The sequence below is a fragment of the Mesoplodon densirostris genome, chromosome 2, assembly GCF_025265405.1.
Source record: "Mesoplodon densirostris isolate mMesDen1 chromosome 2, mMesDen1 primary haplotype, whole genome shotgun sequence".
Lineage (NCBI taxonomy): Eukaryota > Metazoa > Chordata > Mammalia > Artiodactyla > Ziphiidae > Mesoplodon > Mesoplodon densirostris.
In genome coordinates this window covers 36,747,890-36,769,749 of record NC_082662.1, presented here as the reverse complement: position 1 = coordinate 36,769,749, position 21,860 = coordinate 36,747,890, and the positions used below count along the sequence as shown (strand labels likewise).

At 49.4% G+C, this 21,860-nt stretch overlaps 2 protein-coding genes across 5 annotated transcripts in view; one reads left to right on the top strand and one right to left on the bottom strand.

Moving 5' to 3' along the window:
* Positions 1-10,878: 10,878 nt before the first annotated feature.
* On the top strand, positions 10,879-13,737 carry HYI (hydroxypyruvate isomerase (putative)). The gene is made up of 8 exons (XM_060089662.1): positions 10,879-11,096; positions 11,174-11,285; positions 12,205-12,319; positions 12,519-12,597; positions 12,686-12,735; positions 12,848-12,917; positions 13,006-13,140; positions 13,260-13,737. Exons 1-8 carry the CDS (start codon positions 10,898-10,900, stop codon positions 13,331-13,333), a joined length of 834 nt encoding a protein of 277 aa, XP_059945645.1. The 5' UTR covers positions 10,879-10,897; the 3' UTR covers positions 13,334-13,737.
* SZT2 (SZT2 subunit of KICSTOR complex) overlaps positions 13,423-21,860 on the bottom strand; it is a 50,749-nt gene continuing 42,311 nt past the window's right edge. For 2 of the 4 annotated variants that reach the window (XM_060089657.1, XM_060089658.1), the window contains exons 63-72: positions 20,341-20,431; positions 20,014-20,094; positions 19,857-19,931; positions 17,420-17,633; positions 16,867-17,020; positions 16,606-16,728; positions 16,093-16,498; positions 15,845-15,961; positions 14,452-14,520; positions 13,423-14,296 (exon numbers count right to left, since the gene is read on the bottom strand). In XM_060089657.1, the coding sequence (XP_059945640.1) occupies positions 14,153-14,296; positions 14,452-14,520; positions 15,845-15,961; positions 16,093-16,498; positions 16,606-16,728; positions 16,867-17,020; positions 17,420-17,633; positions 19,857-19,931; positions 20,014-20,094; positions 20,341-20,431 (1,474 nt within the window). In that variant the 3' untranslated portion in view covers positions 13,423-14,152. Of the gene's footprint in view, positions 14,297-14,451; positions 14,521-15,399; positions 15,497-15,844; positions 15,962-16,092; positions 16,499-16,605; positions 16,729-16,866; positions 17,021-17,419; positions 17,634-19,856; positions 19,932-20,013; positions 20,095-20,340; positions 20,432-21,860 lie in introns of those variants that run through there. The other 2 variants (XM_060089659.1, XM_060089661.1) reach the window with 2 other exon arrangements.

The following is a 21,860-nucleotide window of genomic DNA, read 5'->3' as shown; positions in this document are numbered from 1 at the left end:
TAATGATGAAAAATCTGAAAGAGAAATTAAGGAAACACTCCCATTTACCATTGCAACAAAAAGAATAAAATACCTAGGAATAAACCTACCTAGGGAGACAAAAGAGCTGTATGCAGAAAACTATAAGTCACTGATGAACAAAATTAAAGATGATACCAACAGATGGAGAGATATACCATGTTCTTGGATTGGAAGAATCAATATTGTGAAAATGACTCTACTACCCAAAGCAATCTACAGATTCAATGCAATCCCTGTCAAATTACCAATGGCATTTTTTACAGAACTAGAACAAAAAATCTTAAAATTTGTATGCAGACATGAAAGACCCCAAATAGCCAAAGCCGTCTTGAGGGAAAAAAGCGATGATGGAGGAATCAGACTCCGTGACTTCAGACAATACTACAAAGCTATAGTCATCAAGACAATATGGTACTGGCACAAAAACAGAAATATAGATAAATGGAATAAGATAGAAATCCCAGAGATAAACCCATGCACCTATGGTCAACTAGTCTATGACAAAGGAGGCAAGGATACACAATGGAGAAAAGACAGTCTCTTCAATAAGTGGTGCTGGGAAAACTGGACAGCTACATGTAAAAGAAAGAAATTAGAACACTCCCTAACACCATACACAAAAATGAACTCAAAATGGATTAGAGACCTAAATGTAAGACTGGACACTATAAAACTCTTAGAGGACAACATAGGAAAAACACTCTTTAACATAAATCACAGCAAGATCTTTTTTGATCCACCTCCTAGAATAATGGAAATAAAAAGAAAAATAAACACATGGGACCTAATGAAACTTAAAAGGTTCTGCACAGCAAAGGAAACCATAAACAAAACGAAAAGACAACCCTCAGAATGGGAGAAAACAGTTGCAAAGGAATCAACGGACAAAGGATTGATCTCCAAAATATATAAACAACTCATGCAGCTCAATATTAAAAAAACAAACAACCTAATCTAAAAATGGGCAGAAGACCTAAATAGACATTTCTCCAAAGAAGACATACAGATGGACAAGAAGCACATGAAAAGCTGCTCAATGTCACTAATTATTAGAGAAATGCAAATCAAAACTACAATGAGGTATCACCTCGCACCAGTTAGAATGGGCATCATCAGAAAATCTACAAACAACAAATGCTGGAGAGGCTGTGGAGAAAAGGGAACCCTCTTGCACTGTTGGTGGGAATGTATATTGACACATCCACTATGGAGAACAGTATGGAGGTTCCTTGAAACCTAAAAATAGAACTACCATACAACACAGCAATCCCACTACTGGGCATATACCCAGAGAGAACCATAATTCAAAAAGACAGATGCACCCCAATGTTCATTGCAGCACTGTTTACAATAGCCAGGTCATGGAAGCAACCTAAATGTCCAGTGACAGATGACTGGATAAAGAAGACGTGGTACATATATACAATGGAATATTACTCAGCCATAAAAAGGAATGAAACTGGGTCATTTGTAGAGATGTGGATGGATCTAGAGACTGTCATACAGAGTGAAGTAAGTCAGAAAGAGAAAAACAAGTATTGTATATTAATGCATATATGTGGAACCTAGAAAAATGGTACAGATGAACTGGTTTGCAGGGCAGAAATAGAGACACAGATGTAGAGAACAAATGTATGGACACCAAGGGGGGGAAAGAGGCGGGGGGTGGGGGTGGGGGTGTGATGAATTGGGAGATTGGGATTGACATGTATAGAGTGTATAAAATGGATGACCAATCACAATGCGCTGTATAAAAAAATAAATAAAATTAAATTAAAAAAACAAAACAAAACAAGTGTGGCAACAGGCTCATGCCCATGAAATTCACTGATATTTTCATGTGGCTGATCACCTAGAATGAAACAGCCGGAGAGAACGGGAAGTGGATTACTAAGCACTCAGTTACAGTGCCAGAGGGAAGAAAACACCCTTCCAGCAGTATATGTTCTAAACCGGAGGTCAGTTTTTGGCGCCATCTCTCCCATGGCAGGATTCGTGGCCAGAGAACAAAGGGCTCTGGGAGTGGTCCCTCTCACTGTTTCAGCTAATCATTCACTGGAAGACATTTTTGTTTTCCATCCTTGCAACCAAAGGCTTGGTGGATCTGAAGTTTCTAGTGTCCACAGCAGTAAATTCTTCTGCCAGGAAACATGGTCATGGTTCCAATGAACTAGAAGCTGAGATTTCCCTTGTTCATTTTAGGCTCCACATGCCACTAAACAGTCAGAGGAGAGGTTCTCTAGCTTGGCTGAGGTGGCTGATCCTGATCACCAGGGAAAACTGTGTTGCTGCTACACAGCGGGGATGAGGAGGACTTGGTTTAAGACAACTCTAATTCTTCTCTCGCTCTAAAGTTCTGGTCAGTGGAAATTGACAACCCAATACTGTCAAGACCACCAAAGACTTGGATCCTACAGCAATGAAGGCATGTGTCATTCCACCAGGTAAAGAAACTCATCCAGCTGCGGTGCTGGAAAGGGCAAAGGGAACTTGCTTTGAGTGCTGGAAGAAGACAGCTGTGATTACCAATTTAGGCCCTATTACCAGCTGCAAAAATGGGGACCGTAACAGCTGTGTCTATGTTTCTTTACTGTTTGCTCCCGTATGGGTTTCTACTGCTATCTGATGAATTATCACAAATTCGGCAGCCTAAAACAACACCCATTTACTAGCTCACAGTTCTGTAGAGCAGAAGTCCAGGAGCAGGGAGTTCCCTGGTGGCCTACTGATTAGGATTCTGGGCTTTCACTGCCATGGCCTGGGTTCAATCACTGGTCGGGGAACTGAGACCCTGCAAGCCACGTGGCGCGGCCAAAAAAAAAAAAAAAAAAAAAAAAAAAAAGTCCAGGCGCGGCATGTATGGCTGGGTTCTCTGCTCAAAGTGTCAAAAGGCTGAAATCAAGGTGTTGGGCTGCATTCCCATCTGGGGCTCAGGGTCCTCTTTCAGGCTCACTTGGTTGTGGCAGAATTCAGTTCCTCATGGCCAAAGGATTGAGGCTTCCTTATCCCTGCTGGCTGTCAGCCAGGGGCTACTCTCAGCTCCTCAAGGCCACCCATATTCCTTCTCCATCTCCAAAGCCACCAATGGACAACTTTCACGCATTAACTTCAAATCTCTTTCACCAGGAAGAGCCCTGGGACTTTTAAGGGCTCTCCTGACTAGGTCAGGCTCACCCAGCTTAGTCTCCCTTTCATAAATGATTTGGGACCTTAACTGCATCTGCAAAATCCCTTCATAGCAGTATCTAGACTAGTGTTTGATTGAAAAACAGAGAAAACACACTCCGGGTGTGTACAGCCGGGAGCAGGAATCTGGGGAGACTATCTCTGGATTCTGCCTACCGCACCTCTCCTCACTTTAACCCGATTCCTTATTTGAAGAACACTAGTGGTAGTAAAGCTTTAGGTTTCCAGAGAGGTTTTTCTGGATTGAGATCGCCGCTTGATAAAATGGTAGTCAGTGGGATTTTGTGCATCCCGCTGATGGAGATGCGAATTTTTCACCCAGATGAAGAATGAGAGGGCATACTGAGGGAGGAAAGAGGAGAACCCTGCCAGATATTTCCTGTTTGTCCCTCATTCTGTTTTCCTCCTTGCTCTCTGCCCAGAGGGACTGATGTTGGCTCCATCAATGGGTTCCCTTGTCCTTGGGCTCTGGTTGGTTTATCTAATGGGGAGGCCCAGCAGGAGATTACAGGGCAGAAGGAGAGTCAGGTAGGGTATTTATTTCTCAGGTTTCCTCCCTACAGGCTTCCTCAGGCTGCCCGTGTCCTGCAACTGAGGGCTTCGGTTCCTCGTAGGACAGTTATCTCTGCACAACTTTCTCCTCCCGGATTTCAGTCCCCATGCCCCCATCCCCTTCACGCTTTCAGGCTTAGGAGGAGTAACAGCTCTGCTGTTCCCAGCCCTAGGTTGCTGCACTATCCCATGTATCTCCCATACGGCCTGCCCACGCCTTCATAAATAGTCCCTTTATTCAATCTTCTGAATTATCCTAATTTGAGTGTGCCATCTGTTTTCTGTTTGGACTCAGTGATACAAGAACCTATTAAGAGATAGGCACGGGAGTATGGCAGATGGAGATACAAATATTACCTTTATTACCACTACAACTGACACTGGACAATATGGCTTAGGTCTGCTAGGCAAGCAGGTTGCTAATATTTCACCCCTGATGTCAGCCCTGTGAGGGTTTATTCCTGTAAAACTTATGGCAGAGGCGGGTAGAGTAGGGAGTGTGCTTTTTTACAGAGAGAAGGGAGGATGGGACTGAGCTGAGCAGTCTGGCTACTCCTTTCTTCCAAAGCAGTCACCCCCCTTCCCCTGGGAAAGACCGAGAAGGCGGGGCAGGCGCCCAGAGACTTCTATAGAGGGCAGACCTCCGTCAAAACGGGAATGTGAAGCCTGGTAGAAAGGTGGCACTCCTCCAACACTCTGAACAGCAAATGATACTTTAAATAAAGTCAAAGGTAAGCAAAAAACAGCCAAAGGCTTAATATCCAGAATTTCTATAAAGAACATCTACAAACTGATTAATTAAAACATTAAGAATCCTACTGAAGAGTGGACAAAGTCTACAGATAAGCAATTCACAGAAGAGGGAATGCTAATGGCAAATAAACATCTGGAAAGATGTTCAACTTCAGTCATAATGAAGGATTTGATTTTTTAAATGTTTTTTCTCTGCTTCAGATTGGCAAGAATCCAGCCTTGATGAAGATGTAGGGAAACAGGCGCTCATAGGCTGTCAGTACGAATGTAAACTGATAAAGCGTTTTGAAGGGCAATTTGGCAGTGAATTAGAACTTTAAACGTGCATATCCTTTGGCCAAGCAAGTCCACTTTCAGAGATATATACCGGAGAAATACTCATATTTGTATCCACACACAGAAAGGCATATACAAGGATGTTTATTGTAATAGTGATAAATTGGAAGCAATCTTTTTGTCCATCAATAGGGGAAGCATAAAATTTTCATATTCTGGGGCTTCCCTGGTGGTGCAGTGGTTGAGAGTCCGCCTGCTGATGCAGGGGACACGGGTTCATGCCCCAGTCCGGGAAGATCCCACATGCCACAGAGCGGCTAGGCCCGTGAGCCATGGCCGCTGAGCCTGCGTGTCCAGAGCCTGTGCTCCGCAATGGGAGAGGCCACAGCGGTGAGAGGCCCGCATACCGAAAAAAAAAAATTTTCATATTCTGGAATAAAATGCAGTTAAAAGAATGGCCAAAGAAAGGAAGAACAGTAAGACAGATTGAGTATATATATATATATATATATATATATATATATATATATATATATATATATTCCCCCCCACAAAGGAAAGACATTCTATAAGACCTCCTATATATAATGCTAAGTGGAAAAAAAAACAAGTTGCAAAAAATATACACCTAATACCATGGGTAGAATTCATGAGTGTAAAAATTAAACAAGGGAAGAATAAGATTCTGTAGTTAGGGTTATTGAGATTTTTCAAAGTTCTAAACATGATAAAAAAAACCTTTCTGACTATCCACACTTGTACTCTTTGAGTCATACATTCACTGGTTGTATTTAAGTTTAAAGAGTGCATGTGGATGGGTATGTAATTAGCTAACACTCTATTAAATAATACGGCCAAGAGCCTTCATGTGTTTCTAACAACATGCATATGTAGGGGAACGGCACAAGAAGAGTTTCTGGATGCAATCCAGCTACCCAGTAATAGAATAGAAACTAAAGATAAGGGCCAGTTATAGGAGCCTTCTTTTAAAGATAAGGAGGTATAACGTGGAACAGCAAATATTATATTCTTCCAAGAATATAATGATCACTCATGCAAGCACAAATTTTGTAAAGTGATTCAATGCTGTTTTGTATAATGATGTTATTATTCAATGTACTGTGTGTGTGAAATGATTCTGTGTAAATGTGCTGAAATTTTAGTTATCGAGTCCTAATGTATAATAGATGTATCACGGATATCCCTCTATGACATACTTGGATACAGTAGAAACCTATGAAAGAAAAACTTTACTAAAGCTTTAGTTTCCTTTTTGACACAGTTACAAGCTATCATGAATCTGTGTGATATGGACTATTACTGGTAAAATTGAGTAAAGTGGGAAAGTTAAATTCCGAAGCCTTAGAAATGCAGACTCAATGGTTCAAACAAATAATAAAGTGACACTAGATTCTGAACACATGGTTGGATGTGAAAATATATAACATGATATATGGAGCCTGATTTGAACATGATGTATAAAAGTGATAAAAAGACTGGGAGCTCAAATAAGAAAGTTAAAATAGAAATGAAGATGCTCTTGTGTTAGAGCAAGGTAGGAAAAAGCTTAATGAAGATCGGGTGAAATAAAAATCATCAGCATAAACTCATAACTTTGAAAGATAAAGATTCCCTCATAGACACTGAGATCCCTAAGTTGCTATCAGTCATCCAGTTTACCACTACCAGCTATATGAAATGATATAAATTCATGAAATGATACAAATACATAGCCCAAGTGCCCAGGGTCCAGGTCTTCAAATTGCTTCTTACCAAAAGCACCAAGTGTTTTTTGAAATGTGCACAATGCTTGCTCTTGGGATGGGAAAAGCAAGTTAGTTCTGAGACATATCTTTTTTGGAAAGAATTAAGATGAAGCAGGAAGGCTAGCTTGATTGATTTCCTTACAGATGTTCCAAGCGACTACAATGCCTCTCTCGGTTTTTCTTGCCACGTCTCTCTGTACATCATTTCTATTCTCTCTGCCTGAGTGTCCCCATGAGGTATGGTTCTATTAAGAAGGAGAAAAGAGGCGACAGATGTGGGGTAAGCAACCTACAATGTCTATAACAGGTTCTCTGGTTGGTCCAGCTTGGGTCAGGTGCCCACCCACTGACCAATCACTGTGGCTGGGAAGAGAGGATCTTATAAGAAGATGACAGCACCTATTCACACTTAAGATGAAGAAGTGGTGAAAGTGATAATTCCCCCAAACAAGGGAGCAGTTCCCAGAAGAAGAAAGGGAATCTCTACTGGATATCTATTGCTGCTAACAAATTACCCCACCACTCAGTGGCTTAAAATGACAAATGTTTACTATCAAAGAGTTTCTGTAGGCCAGAAATCTGGGCGTGCCTTAGGTGGATGTCTCTGACTCAAACCTTATCTGTCATGAGGCTGCAGTCAAGGTGCTGGTCAGGATCACGGTCATCTTAAGGCTCAGTGGGAGCAGACCTGCTTCCAAGCTCATTCACAGGCTGCATCAGCCCCTTGACATAGCTCTTTCCATAGGGCAGCTCACAATATGGCAGCTGGTTTTCCTCAGAGCAAGTGAGTGAAAGAGTGAGAGAGGGCACCCAAGACACAAGCCAAAGCCTTTTTGTAACCTGATCTCTGAGGTGACATTGGACCATTTTTGCTGTATTCTATTTGTTTGAAGTGAATCTCGAGGTCCAGCCCATATTCAAGCAGAGGGGGCATGGAGACCAGGATGTGGAGATCACCGGGGACCATTTCACAGGCTGCCTAGCATAGGTTCTGAGCAGGTAATACGATCAAAGACCACTAGCTTGAGCAGTGACACATTGAATCCAAAAAGTAGTAATTCTAGTCTAATACAAACAAGCTGAGTCTGTAGAAAAACCTTGAGATTCTCATGATACTACAATGAGGATGTTAATAGAAAATGTGCTAACAGGTGGTAATAATGCATGCAGAAAGTTTTAAAATTTTGTTCTTATTAAATATGAAACAGATACAAAATGATATTTATAAAATGTATGTAAGATATAAAGAGTAGTGATAAAACAAAGATGTGCGATCACACCACACGAGAGAAAGGGGACAACCATAACTCTTGAAGTCTCCAATGCCACTCCCTTCCCTCCCACTCCAGAGGTCACTATCATCTTGAATTTTGTGGTCATTATCACTTGCTCTTCTTTATAGTTTTACCACAGATGTTTGTAGCCCTACACAAGGTATTGTTTGGTTTTCCCTGCTTTTGACTTCATGTAAAATGGAATCATACTGTATATATTTCCCTGTGATTTGCTTCTTTCACTTACGATTATGTTTCTGAGATTTATCCATTCGATGTGTTCATACTGATGCTTTCAATTCGACCCAAACGTCACTAAGCTTTTCATATATTACTCTAATCTAGGAGCAAACTCAATTTTACCATTTGAGTCACCAGCTTTTTCTTCACTTTTATAAACAACACTGTAGGACTATACAACAACACATCTATACATTTATCAAGGGACATTTGAGTTAATTCCTTATTTTTGCTACATAGTGGTGCTATGAACATCACTGAATTATTTCCTGATACAATCGTGCACAAGGTTCTCCAGGAGATAAACCCGGGCAAGGAACCGCTGGATCAAAGGTATATGAATGTTCAGTTTTAAGAAATAATGCCAAATTATTTTCCAAAGTGGTTGTAGTGATTTATACTCCTATCAGCAGTGAATAAATGTTGCAGTTGTTCCAGATCCCTTCCAATACTTGCTATTGTCTGACTTTTAAGGGTTTTTTTTTCCCCTCCAATCTGGAAAGTATAAAATGAAATTTCATTGAGGTTTTGATTTGCATTTCACATATTAGTTGTACTATTTTTTACGACATTGGCAAGTGCAATCCAGTGGTCAAATGCGAATCTGAACTCTACGTGCACGTGTCAGCCATTATCCATGTAATTATTTACAAGCTGTTGTTATCTTAACTGATCATCATACCTGTACAAGTTCTTTGATTAAAAGTTAAATGCAAAGAATCAAGATTTGTAATAACTTAGTGTAATGCTTATGTTGCAAAGTGGGTTAAGATATAGACAAATGGTGACTAAAGAAAATAATTGTCATGGGCATTGTACCTCTCTTGTATATAGTTTGATACATTATGTAAGGGTGGTTGTAAGGGAATTAAGGGGAAAAGTGAGTCATGCACATCTAGTTTATACATCATCTCTGCTGCCCTACAGGGAATACAAACGAAAAAGGAGTGGAACCATTGGAGGCTGGACAAGTTTTGTTTCTGGTACAGACCCCAGCAGATGGTGGTGCTCTGAAAGTCTTAAATAGAATTTGCATACTCAGAGATTTACAGTGAAGTGTTAATAAGGAATTACTTACCTTAGATGTTATTCTGTATTGCCAACAATGGACCATAAACACGCTGAAGTTGGGATTGATTAAAATGTTAAACTTAGTGAGGTCACATCCTGATTGGACAGTACCCAAGAAACACGTTCCAGGAGGAGTCTGATTTCCAAGTATAATGCCAGCTGCAGGGGGGCAAGAAATCAGGTGATCAGTCATAGCTGGTGGCAGTCCTTGCTTGGAGGCAGTGCTGAAGAAACAGTACCTGCCAGGCACTTGGATTAACTCTGAGTTGAGTCTGGACCCCAGGTGACTGGGTGAGCCTGACTTGGGATGCCGCACAGCAGTGACAGGAAGACTGTGGACGCTGGGTGCTCCTGATGTTGCACTTCAAGCTGCTTTTTGTCAAAGCTAGTACAGGAAGCAGATCAAGATGACGTCTATGAATGTATTGTCCAAGTGTAAACTGACAATATATTTGAAAAGCCATTTAGCACAGTCGTCAAGAACTTAAGCATGCTCCTATTTTTTCACCCACCTTGGAATCTGCCCATTCAGTTGGTTTAGTGTGGCTGAAATATTGATAAAGTCATTCGAATGATCTGAAGAAACATTAAGAGGTTACAGACACAGAAACCCGGGAAAGTCTAAACATCCTGGCCTTGGGAAGCGTAGACCTGGGAGCTGCCGTGGGTTTGGCCAGTCCTGAGAACTCTGCAGCAGCGGTATCTCAACTTGCTACCCCTACTCATAGTGCTCAGTTTCCCACCCGCTCTGCTCTAGCTTTTCTTTACCACCTGACTCCTGCTTATTTAGTTTCTACAGACACAGTCATCTTCTGGCAAACCCACCTCCTACTTGGCTCTCAGTATTTCCTTGTTTGAACTCTCCAAGAGGGAACCTGATTGGCCAGACTATCTTTCCAAATTGGACAAATCAAAGGTCTTGGGCTATTCTATGGATTGGCTGCCCTTGGATCAGATGTCTTCCCGTGGTCCAATCAGCCGGGGCTGAGAGGGGACAGCCCGCCCATAGCCGCTCAGTGCGGAGTCCAGGGATGGGGGCAGTTTTCCTTGTAAAGGACTTCGTACTTTGTTCCTACAAATGAAACCTAAGAAAACGATTCAGAGATGGGACCAAGAAGTGCATTAAAGTGCTTTTATAGCGCACGCGCACACACACGTTGAAATCCCTAATGACCATCAACAGAGTAGCATGATCAATTCTGGGCTGTCCAGGCGCGGAACAGTGAGCAGCTAATTCAAGGTTTTCACGGGAAATGCTCACGAAATAATATGCCATAAAATCGCATATACACTATGATCAGGGTTTTCTAAGAAAAGACTGCACGTGTTTAGTTTTTGCTCTGTACGGGAAAGTTAACGGGTGAGTGGTGCGGCACACACTTTCAAATGTTCCATAATGAACAGGTACTCTGGTTATAATGAAGGAAAAACACGAAGCGTTTGTTAGCGTCCACGCTCCTTCACGTTAACTGGGCCCGCACGTCCTCCCCGCGCCGCCCTCTCCCGTCAGGGAAAGTGCACTTTTCTGGACAGTCCGCGGTTTTTACGACGCACGGCTTTCCCAGCCGGAGAGAGCCGGCACCCAGCTCGCGGCGACAGCGCGCCCCCGCCCGGTGGGGCCGGGCTCCTCCGCCGCCTCGGAGCCCGCCCCGCCCCGCCCCCCGCTCGGGCCCTCAGTCCCCTCCCCTCCCCGGCCCCGCCCGCGGTTGCCGCCTTCCGGCTGCGCGGATTCTGCCCAACCCGCGCTCCCGGCCGGCCATGGCTCCGCTGCGCTTCTCGGCCAACGTGTCGTGGCTGTTCACCGAGCTCCCCGGCCTCACCGCGCGGCTCCGGGCCGCGGGCAGTTCGGGTTTCGAGGCGGCCGAGGTCGGCTGGCCGTACGGGGAGCCGCCGGAGGCGCTGGCGCGCACGGCGCAGGAAGTGGGGCTACAGCTCGTGCTGATCAACACGCCCCCGGGTGCGCCCTTGGGGCCCGGGCCTAGGCGGGGCGAGCCGGGAGAGCGAGCCGGGAACTGAGGCCCATTCTCTCCGCAGGAGACCGAGAGAAAGGGGAGATGGGGCTGGGGGCCGTTCCCGGGAGGCAGGCGGCCTTCCGAAATGGGCTGGAGCAGGCTGTGCTGTACGCCAAGGCTCTGGGCTGTCCCAGGTATCCTCCTCTCTCCAATCCCCCGCCCCCATGACCCACGAGAGAACAGGCCGACGGGGCTTGAGAGGCTCAGAGGTCCGAGCGCACTGGCCCTTCTTCGCCCCTTCCGTCCGGGTCCCTTGTAAATTGCCTCCCGTATTTCATCTGTTGTGTGTCACTCTCAGTTTGCAACTCTTTCTTGCTCAACTCATACTGGGAGCTTAGTCTGACCTGGGAGATAGCACAGTAAACAAACGGAGTGATCCATTTGAGGACAGGTCAGTTCAAGGAGGCTGTGGGAGCAGGTAGGCAGTAACTCTTCCTGGGATCAGAGAAAGCTTCTTACAGGTAGTAAGTAGTGGGTCTCTAGTGGGCACTTGCTTGAGGTAAGGAGCATTCCAGTCAAGGATGCAGGGGCCAAAGGCAAGAGGCGCTTGCTGTGTTCTGCAGAGTTTATGAGGCTGGAAATGTAACCTGTCTGCTTTGGAGGTGGCTGAAAAGGATCAGGTGGTGAAGTGAGGGGTTCTCAAAGTGGGGCTGGTCTCATAAATGTCAAATCCTGCACAGAGCAACCAGGCTGAGAAGGAACTGGCAACAAGGGGTTATTAAGGGGGTGGAGGGGTGTGTGTGCAGAAAACAGATGGGAAGCTAAGAAACAGGTGCAAGGAGGAGTGACAAGCAGCGTGGAATTCCTGGGAAGGGTAAGGGTCAAAGTAATTTTTTAAAGGTGAGACTTAATCATGTTTGTAGGCATGAGGAGAAGGGGCACGAAAAAGGAGAATTTGGAAGTACAGGAGGGGCTAAGTGAGAGACCTGGGGAGATGGGAAGCCGGCATGATGGGAGAGCAGCTGGAAGAGGTGCACCCAGGGAGCGACGGAGTGAAGGCTCGCGCTTCGAGGATGGACTCCACAGCCCCCTCCAGGCCTATTTTCCCCACAGGATTCACCTGATGGCTGGCCGAGTGCCCCAGGGGGCTGATCGAGCAGCAGTCAGGGGTGAAATGGAGACAGTTTTTCTGGAGAACCTGAGGCACGCAGCTGGGGTTTTGGCTCAGGTGAGACGGTGAAAACACATACAGACACACATGCTTCATGAATGTGTGTGTGTGTGGAGGGGATGCACAGTGGGGAGAGCAGTGAGGCACAAGGCTGGGCCCCGGTCCAGGCCGGAGGGATTGGTGACGGGCTTGATCGGTGATTGAGGGGGTACAAACCTCCGGGAGAGCTCTACTCACGGATCCCGCCTGGTGCTAGGAGAACCTTGTGGGGCTGCTGGAGCCCATCAACACCCGCATCACGGACCCCCGGTACTTCCTGGATACGCCCCAGCAGGGTAGGACCCCAGCCCTGTGTCTCCTCCTGTCCCTTGATTCTTGCGCCCTCCTTGAGTCTCATGGCCCCCTCCCCGGTTTCTCTCCCAGCGGCAGCCATCTTAGAGAAAGTTGGAAGACCCAACCTCCAGTTACAGATGGTAAGTGGGAGAGAGGGAGTGCTTCTCAGAGGGCCCATGGGCCCGTGTTCTCCAAATCCAGGCAGAATGGTGTGGCCTGCAGGGTCTGTGACTGTCGGAATCTCTGCCCCAGGACATATTCCACTGGCAGATCATGGACGGGAACCTGACAGGGAACATCCGGGAGTTCCTGCCCCTCGTTGGTGAGAGCCCCTTTCTTGGCTTCTTCCTAGTCTGCTATGCTGCTTCCTCTGTCCTCCCACTCTTTCTACCCCCCCCATCTGCTCCCAGGGCACGTGCAGGTGGCACAGGTCCCGGGCCGAGGGGAACCCGGCAGCCCTGGAGAGCTGAACTTCCCCTATCTGTTCCAACTGCTGGAAGATGAAGGCTACAAAGGCTTTGTGGGCTGCGAGTACCAGCCTCGAGGTGAGGGTGGGCTGAGCTCCAGGCCTGGCCCTGGGGAAGGGGCTCTGGAGGGACAGGTGTCAGGCAGGGGCTGTTTTCCTCCTCGTGGGTTGAGATGCCTCGGGTCCCTCTCCCCTCAGGAGACACGGTAGAGGGCTTGAGTTGGCTACGTTCGTACTGGGATAAGCGGGGCCGCCCACAGGCTGGCCAGTGAGGTCCTGTGCTCCAGCCACACACCTCTGGGATGGTGAGCTACACACCCTGAGTCTCCTCTGAATTAAAGACAATCTGCTGAAGGTTTCCATGTGTGTATGTTATTGGAGGGGGAGGGGGAGGGACACACAGTGCCTAACTTTCCAGTTTCTTTGGGTCACTTCCTTCCTGCAGAGAAGGGACATACAGCTCACGTTCAAGTCCTCCAGTCTGTGCCAGTGTTGCTGTGGAGATGGGAGAGCTTTTGAGCTCCCCACCTCACGTACAGATGAGAAACCAAGGGTCCGAGAGCAAAGGGACTCACCCGTGGTCACAGATGCCTCAAAGGCAGAGCTGGGATTGGAACCCAGGTGTCTTATCTCAGTGGCAATTGGCCAGCAATGATGTCCCAGTGGGAAGTGAAGACCACAGGGCTCAAGATGGGGGTGGGGGAGGCGGATGGCTGACAGCAAACCGAGACTCGGAGGCAGGATTCAGGCAGAGGAACTCTAAGGGGTCTACGTGCCACCTGATGTGGAGAATTCCCAGACTCTACCAAGTGAGCAGGGAGGAGGAGTCTCCTTCGGGAAGGGCCCAGGGACCTGAGATGGCATGGGCACCTCAGGGAGGTGACCGGACCTTCTGGATCCCTGGGCTGGTCAGTGGCAGCGAGTGTTTAGGGAGGGCAGCTCCTGCTACCAGGTCCCCAAGACACATTCACACAACCTTTAGCAGCCCTCAGTGTCCAGTCTTGCCCGGGGTCCCAGAAGGGCTGGTCAGTCCTGCTGCAAGTGGGCAATCCTACAGAGCCATAATTCAAGGACATTCAGTGGTCCATCCCTCAGAGGAGGCGGGTCCAGAGGGTGAAGCAGGCTGTGTTGATGACGGACTCCAGGTGGTGGTAAGTAGAGACCAGCTGGGCAGGGGGGCTCTCGCTGTCCTGGGGCTGTACCGGGAAGGGCTCTCGGAAAACCACTGTCAGAGACTGTGGGGAACACGGGGCGGGGGTGGTGAGAGGAGGGCAGGCTGAGCCCAGGGAGCAGGGCTCCCCAACCTCAGCAGGCTCTGGGATGGAGCATTTGGGGTACAGCCTCCCACTAGGCTGACACAAAGCCCCTTACCGCCCCCTCCCGTACTCACCGTCTTTCCCAAGTGGGAATCCAGAAACACTAGCACAAAACAGTCAGTGAACTTCTGATTCAGCACAACCTGCAGCAAAAGACAAAACGAGATGCGGAGTGAGGCACAGACCCTCCTTGAAGGCATCCTGAAAGTGGGACCAGTCTGAGGAAGGCCCGCTTCCATCACCACACCTGACCCCACCTGCACTGTACGGTCACCCAGGACCTCCTCCAAGCCCAATCTCGGTCCTCGTCCTCACTGGCTCCCAGTTAGCCTGTCCAGCCTCATCAGAATGAGCAAGTGGTACTTGACTGGAAGGCCCTGCATAAGCTGACACACTGAAGCCCATCAGCGAAGGAGGGTTCTCTCCCCTTGACGTGAGCCCTCCTTTCCTCCTGGGTTTCATGTCTCTGGCCTCCCTGATGCCTGTCCCTGGTGCTCAGCTCTGTGATCTCTCCCTGGGCAGTTTCTTCTGTGCCCAGCTTCAGCCACCACCTGTTTGTGTAAGTGCTGCCTACATCTCTCTCCTGAGCTCCAATCCCCGATGTCCATATACCTTCTAGACTGTGGTCCTCGAAGGTCCTCCTGGGCCTCAGATTCAATTCACCCTTCCCCCAAACCCACTCCTGCTTCAGCGTTCCCGCCACCCACAGAAGCATCCCCATGTGCTCACACCCACCTGCACCACCGCAGCCTTACCCTAACTAACCTCAGCTTCTCTGGGTGATGCTTTGTCACACCTTGAAACTAGTCTTCCCCACAAGCACTATGCCGCAGGACCCCTTACCACAGACCAAGTACCTTTTCTTTTGAAATCTTCTCTTGAATGTCCCCTCTCCTGATCACTGCTCTCGTTGGGGCCATCCTTTAGGCTCTCAATCCCCAGGCTTGTGCCCACTGCCATAGCTCTCCTCTCTACCTGTCCTTCCCAGCAACCTGTCAACCTCTACTGTGTGCACCAATCACCTGCAGATCTGGCTGAAAGGCAGGTTCTGAGCCAGCAGGTCTAGGGTGGGGTCTGAGAGTCTGCACTTCGGTCAGCGCCCAGGTGGTGCGGACGCTGCTGGTGGGAGGAGCACACTTTGGTAAAAAGGCCTGAAAGCCCAGGAAGTCTTTTCTGGGACTGGAACCTCCAAGAGCAAACACTCCCAAGGTTCCAGAGCTTGGGCCTCAGGATCGCTAGCCAAGGTTTGTGCTTTTTGTTAGCCCTGAGGGCACAGCTCTAGGTTATTCTCAGTGAGTCACATGCTGTGGCTTGGTGCTTGAAGGCTTTTACATCTATCTACGGGTGTGGTCACTCCATATCAGCCTCCCTGTTTAGTCAGACTGGGGTTCTTTGAGGGGGACCTTATCTCTCTGATGAGGATTTCTGCTGTGTCTCCCCTTTCAGAGGAAGATCAAGGAGACTTACCAGGTACTGAGTTCCCAAGTCTGGGCTCTGGAAATGGCGACAGCTCTGGGGAAAGCGGCTTAGGAGAACCTTGATCAGGCTCTGGTACCAGGAGACCGTCATAGACAGGAAGCAGTCCTAGGGGAAGGTCCACAGGCATGGATCTGCTGTTCCAGAACCACCTCTGAGACCCCTGCAACCTCTACCCTGGCTGCCAGTGGAATTCCTAGCATCCATCCCAGCCCCTTCTGGAACCCACAGCTGCTTACCAGCTGGGGGTCGATGTCCCCAATGGATTTGGCATGGACTGCTTCTAGGAGCTCCTCCAGCTCGGCCAGGGCCAGGCGCCCCCCTAGTCGCAGCCGATCAGGTCCTGGTGGTTCCAGCAAGAAGAGGCGCTTCCAAAGGGTGTCCCGACGGCAGTGCCCTCCAGCCAGCCGTACCAGCTGAGCCAGCCGTGCCCGTGCCACGCCCACCTCTGCAGCCAGTGGCGGGAAGAGGGGAGGCGGTCCAGGGGCCAGACCAACCCCTGAGGCCTCCCCAGGGCTACCGGCTGGGCTCCCAGGAACCTCTGGCTCAGGGGGCAGTCTGGGCGGCTTCCGGAACCGGCGCATGTCAGCAGTGAGTCTGGGGAAGAGCTCTCGTTGGCTGGTGAGCACCACGAAGAACTGCAGCCTAGTGGGGGAGGGGGCAGGAGGGTGACGGCCACAGCAGGAGAGACACAGGGCAACAGCAGGGAGCGGCTGGGCAATGGGCAAGTTCAAGGCAGGGGATCTGCTGACCGCAGAACGTGCCGCTCGGCCTCTCCTTGCTCCTCAAAGGGTGCGGCACAGTGACAAACAAGCAGAGACACGTCGAAGTCGTCCTGGTGACGAAGTCCCTCAGAGTCCAGGTAGGAGCCAGAGCTGTGCGGTGGGGATTGGGGAGAGGTCAAGCCTGAGGTTCTGGTGAAGCCAACCCCACCCCTTCTGCCCAAGAAAACGCGGGTCCCCCACTGCAAGGATGACCCCGACTCCGGCTCCAGGCATCCTCTCTCGCCTTACCTGTGCCACGCCGACACCAGGGCGTACTCATTATGTTCGGGGCCTCCTGGCCGGGCCATCCGCAGTGGCTTCATGTGGTAGGAGCTGGCATGGTCGGCCACGTAGTTGTACAACTGGTGGGCAGCAATGAGCGGAGTGGGGAGCTCCAGGGTCCCTGAGGGGCGAGTTACAGGAGACACTGAGTCTGGGACAGACACAGTGATCTGGTGGGGCCGGAGGATGGGAATCCCTGAGGCTCTGATCGGCTGGCAGGCCGATTCTTTCTGGGGAGATCCTGAGGGACATGGAGATGGGACAGAAGTGGCTCAGGACACACAGGGGGCAGGGTACACACGACACAGGATCTAAACTTTGCTTGCTATGAAAACAGACTGGGAAGAACTTAAGACAGAGACATGGGGACAGGGTCCAGGCGACATGAGGCGACTTGACCATATAGGACAGGAGAGGCGGAGACAAGGTCTGGCCCCCGAAGTGGTCCCCCCGGCCCTGGCTGGAGACACCTGGCGGCCTGTTCTTTTTCGGGTTCACTGGCTTGCCCCTGGGCACTGACCTTGGTAAATGTGATTGCGGCCGAAGTGGGGCCCATCAGGGTGGTGGGCCAGGAAGTGTCGCAGGAAGGTGGTGAGGTGGTAGCCGTGCCGCAGCACCAGGTGGGCACCCAGCACGTGCTGGTGCACGAGGCGCAGGTGGAAGTCGTAGCTAAACGAGTGCACATGCATCAGGTCCCGCACCTTGTCACACTCCTCCGTGAACAGCATGGACAGCTGGGGAGGTGGGGGGGGGGACCACGTCAGGAAACGGTGGCAGGCTGCCCGCACATCTCACTTCCCTCCTCTTGCCTGGGAAACAGCAGCTCAAGGTTCACCCCGTCGCCGTGGGCCCCTCTGCCAGAAACGCTTCTATGAGAAGCCCTCCTCATTACATTATACAGTGTTGTAACTCTGTTTATATGAACTGACCATTTTGAGACATGAACCTTTTTTACTCTGTATCCCAGTCTCCACTCAAGTCTGGCACAGATTCACGCATGTAACAAATACTTGTCGAGTGCCTACCACGTGCCTACCTGGTACTGTTCTAGTTGCTGGGGATACAAACCCCTACCCTCAAGGAGCTTACAGTCTACTAGTGGGGAGATAAGACAATAAACATTAGGCAGAGTAAATGAGTAAATAGCACGTTAGTAGATGGTTATGGAAAATCAAGCAGTAAATAAAGCAGGTGTGGTTTTAAACAGGGCGGTCAGGGTAGGCCAGGTGTGTAATTACTCACTATTGGAAAGGTTTTCCTGGTCGCCTCCCATCTCTCCAGCTTTATCTTCTCATCAAATTACTTGCTCTTCCGAAGTATACCACATATTTTCTCTACACTCTTGTACCTGCCGTTCTCTTTGCCTGAATGCTGCTCCCCCTGATCCCCAAAGCTGGCTAACTCCCACTCATTTGTAAAGCTTCATCTGGGACATCCTGCCAAGGCTAGTCCAGGGCTGGCCTCCTCTAATTCATCTGTGAATGAATGAATGAACGAACAAACCAGTGATGGAGGAAGAAAGGAGGGCAGAGACACAGAGCTGGTGCTTCTCTTGGTGTAAATCAGCGTTACTGAGACTGTGTTAACAGTTGGATAGGTGATGCTAGAATGGCAGAATCTACCTGACCATGACTGTAGAAGCAGCAGTTGCCTAGGAGTCAGAGTAGCTGCATGACCTTGGGTAAGTCACAACCTCTCTGCTTCAGTTTCCTCATCTACCATGGAGATAAACGAAAGGTCCTCATACATTTAGAGCTGCATGATAAACTGCAGTAACCAAGGATGAGCCTCAGAGTCAGAGACCCAGCTTGCAACCCTAGTACTGCCAGCAACTAGCTGTGTGCCCTGGGGCACATCACTTAACCTCCGTGAACCTCAGTTTCCTTATCTGTACAGTAGGAGTAAAATTCTCCTCTTCCCTTAGCATGTATACTAAGCAGTTAATAAATACATAATAGCTATAATAAAGCAACTTAGAAATCTAAGTAAGGTTAGAGATTAGATATGTAGGTGCAGAGAGAGCTAAGCTGGATGGAGATCAGGGGGCAGGGCAGCCAGGACTTCAGGAAGCTCAAGAGAATAATGGGGTGGGTCCTTCCCGCCAGTACTACAGCAAAGTGTGAAAGAGTACCTGCGTGTCCAATCTCCCTTCTGTGCCCTGGCCCAGGTAGGTTCCTGCACTAAAGTCACCAAGCTTTCCTGGATCTCACTATCCTGTGATGACTAGACCAGGCATCCACACCCAAGTCAAAGGCAACCACATGTGGGCTGGATCTGAGCTGTCCAGATACGGGAAGAGTTTGTGCCATCTGTACTGGAGGGCGACAGACCGCACCCAGTCAGACCCTGATCTCTCAGAAACTCAACTCGAGGCACAAGGAAGGCAGAAGCCTAACAACGAAGGGGCCGAACTCACTCAAGGCTGGAGGGCTTCGGGTCTCTGACCACACTCAGTCGCGACTCATTTGTTCTGAGCCCTCTTGAGTGCTCAGAACCTCATGGGGTGCAGAAGCCCTGGCTTCAGGCAGTCAGACAGGGACAGAAATAACAACTGAGTGTGGGGGGCTGTGCTGTGTGGGTGGGGACTCTAGTCCACATTCTAAGTGTTAGTGACTATATGGACAGTGCCAGGTTGTCCCCAGCCCTAGACGAGGCCAGGACTGCCCATGGCACCGACCCACCCATGTGTCAGATTACCCGCTCTGCTCAAATGTCCTCACTGTCTACCCATCTATGGTCAGTGCCAGAATGACCACGGGGCCAGACCAGCCACTGTGCTGCACTGCCTTCTGCCCCCAGTGCCATGGCTGAATACAGCTCTGGACTACCACAGTGTAAGACTGGTGCCTGAAGCAGTCACAGCACTGGAATGGCCCAGACGCCTGCAGCACCAGATGGTCACAGGGGCTGCACTGACTACGGCTGAGACCCCCCAGCCCTCCATCCCCACTACATACCTGGGAGTTGACAGCTTGCCCCATGGGGATTCGGGAACATTCCAGGGCAAACTGTTTGACACAGAAGTAACAGCCCTGGAGAGAGGACGAAGATGAGGTCAGGAGGGCGAGAGACAGGTGGGCCTGGCTCTCCCCATGTAGAGCTCCTTCTGCTCACCTGGAAGGCCAGCTCCATGAGGATGATGCCCCCGGGCAGTGCCCGCTGCAGGTGGTATGTGGTGACGGGACAGCCAGTGCTCTGCAGAAAGGAAAAAGACTGGGGTTCAGGGGCAAGGGGCAACGGCAGGAGGCTCACCAGCCTCGGACCATCAGGGAAAGTCCCCTGGGTCAGTGCCTTTAATGGTGTCAGGCTGGGATCAATGGCCTCAGTCATCACCCAGAGCCCCTGGCTTTAGGCCTTGGGCAAATAATTCAGGCTTAGTAATGCTGGTGTCTGAGGCATCACTGATTTCACTCTTGGGGAAGGAACACGATGACGTGTTACCTTGGGGCTCCCTTCAGTCTTGGCTTTCGGGCAGGAGAAGGAGCCCCGACCTTCTGTTCCAAGGATAGCCATGGCCCGCAGCCGGCTGGTGCTGCAGAAAAGGAAGAGGGACAAGGGGGTGAGGCGGGCCAGTGGGGTGAAGGGTTACGGCTATCAGACCCAGAACCCATTTCACGTGGAATCGTTCTGCAGGAGAGGAGACAGGCCCAGAGAAGGGAAAAACCTGCCTGGGGTCCCACAGTGGGTAAGTGGCAAGGCTAGGCCAGGAGTCCGGGGCTCGATTGTGGGGTGGGGCTCTCTCCACAGCAGCTGCTGCTCTAAGGGGGAGGCGGAGACCAGGCCCCTCTCTTCCAGTGAGAGGGTGAGGGTAGAGCCACAGAGGCTGCTGTGATTGGGGAGAGACACCTATGAGCGGATGGAGATACCTGCTTACTGTGGACAGCAAGGGAGGGGAGAGTGTGATGTCTGTCTAAGATTTCATGGGGAAAGCGCAAGCAGATGCTTGATGCCCTGGTTAGGGACGTTCCCCTGAGAGGGAAAAGGGGTTCTCTTTTGACCTGGGAAGGGCATTTTCAGTGTTCCACAGGCCTGCTGTTCTTCGTTTCTCAACTCAGAGGCAAAGGGAAAAGAGAAATACTGTGAATGAGGACAAAGTAGAAAGGGCCAGTGGGACCAACTCATACTCAGGAGCTATAAACCACTGGAACTCCTGCTGGGGGTTCAAAGCCTCTGGCGAGAAATGTCCCACTTAATCCTCAAGGAAATAGGGACCAGACCTAACTAGTGATTGGTGATGGTTAGAGACTGGAGAGGAAGGAAGGCCTGACTTTAAATTTTCCTCTAGAAACATATTTTTAATCCTAGTATCTTTGGTTTTAAAAGGGAATTCTGATTTCTGGGAAGAACATAACTGAATGGGAAGGATGCGAACTCCAGAGAAATCCCTACAGCTGGGAACTGGCTGCGGAGGGCAATGAGCAGAGAGCTCCTCCTGGGGTCTGTCACTGAGAAATGAGAGGGGCGCTGAAGGAAATGTCCCAGAGGCGCAGGCCTGTCCTCTCTTCCTAAGGCCTGGGAGGTAGAGAGCTGGTTACAAAAATGCCAAGGAGTTGGAATTGGCTTTCTGGGCCAAGAGGGCGTCTTGAGTAAGGAACTACAACTTATATTTACTAGTCTGAAAAAGTATCAAACTGAAAGCAGAGAGGAGGGAGAAAAAAAAACTCACACATCTGGATACATGAAAGCAACGGCATAACACGAACAGACATTTTCCCATGCAGCCACTGGGAAGGAGCTGGGAACAGAGAATCTGGAGGCTCAGACGTTGAGAGGGGCATAGGGCACGGACCACAGAAATGGGAATTTGAGACTTGACACAGGATGGGAAAGGTGGCTGCAGAGTTTTCACTGCGTTCTGGGGAGATGGAAGGTGTTGCCAGAGGAGCTGTCTACCACTTCCCAGGACTCAGACCTCTCACTACTGGCCAGTGAGTGAACATGACCAAGAACAGGCCAGAGGA

Coding starts and splice junctions, on each gene's coding strand:
- HYI (XM_060089662.1), top strand. CDS start 10,898: ATGGCTCCGCTGCGCTTCTCGGCCAACGTGTCGTGGCTGTTCACCGAG. Junction 12,320..12,518: donor CAGCTGGGGTTTTGGCTCAG/GTGAGACGGTGA, acceptor GCCTGGTGCTAG/GAGAACCTTGTGGGGCTGCT. Junction 12,598..12,685: donor CCTGGATACGCCCCAGCAGG/GTAGGACCCCAG, acceptor TTTCTCTCCCAG/CGGCAGCCATCTTAGAGAAA.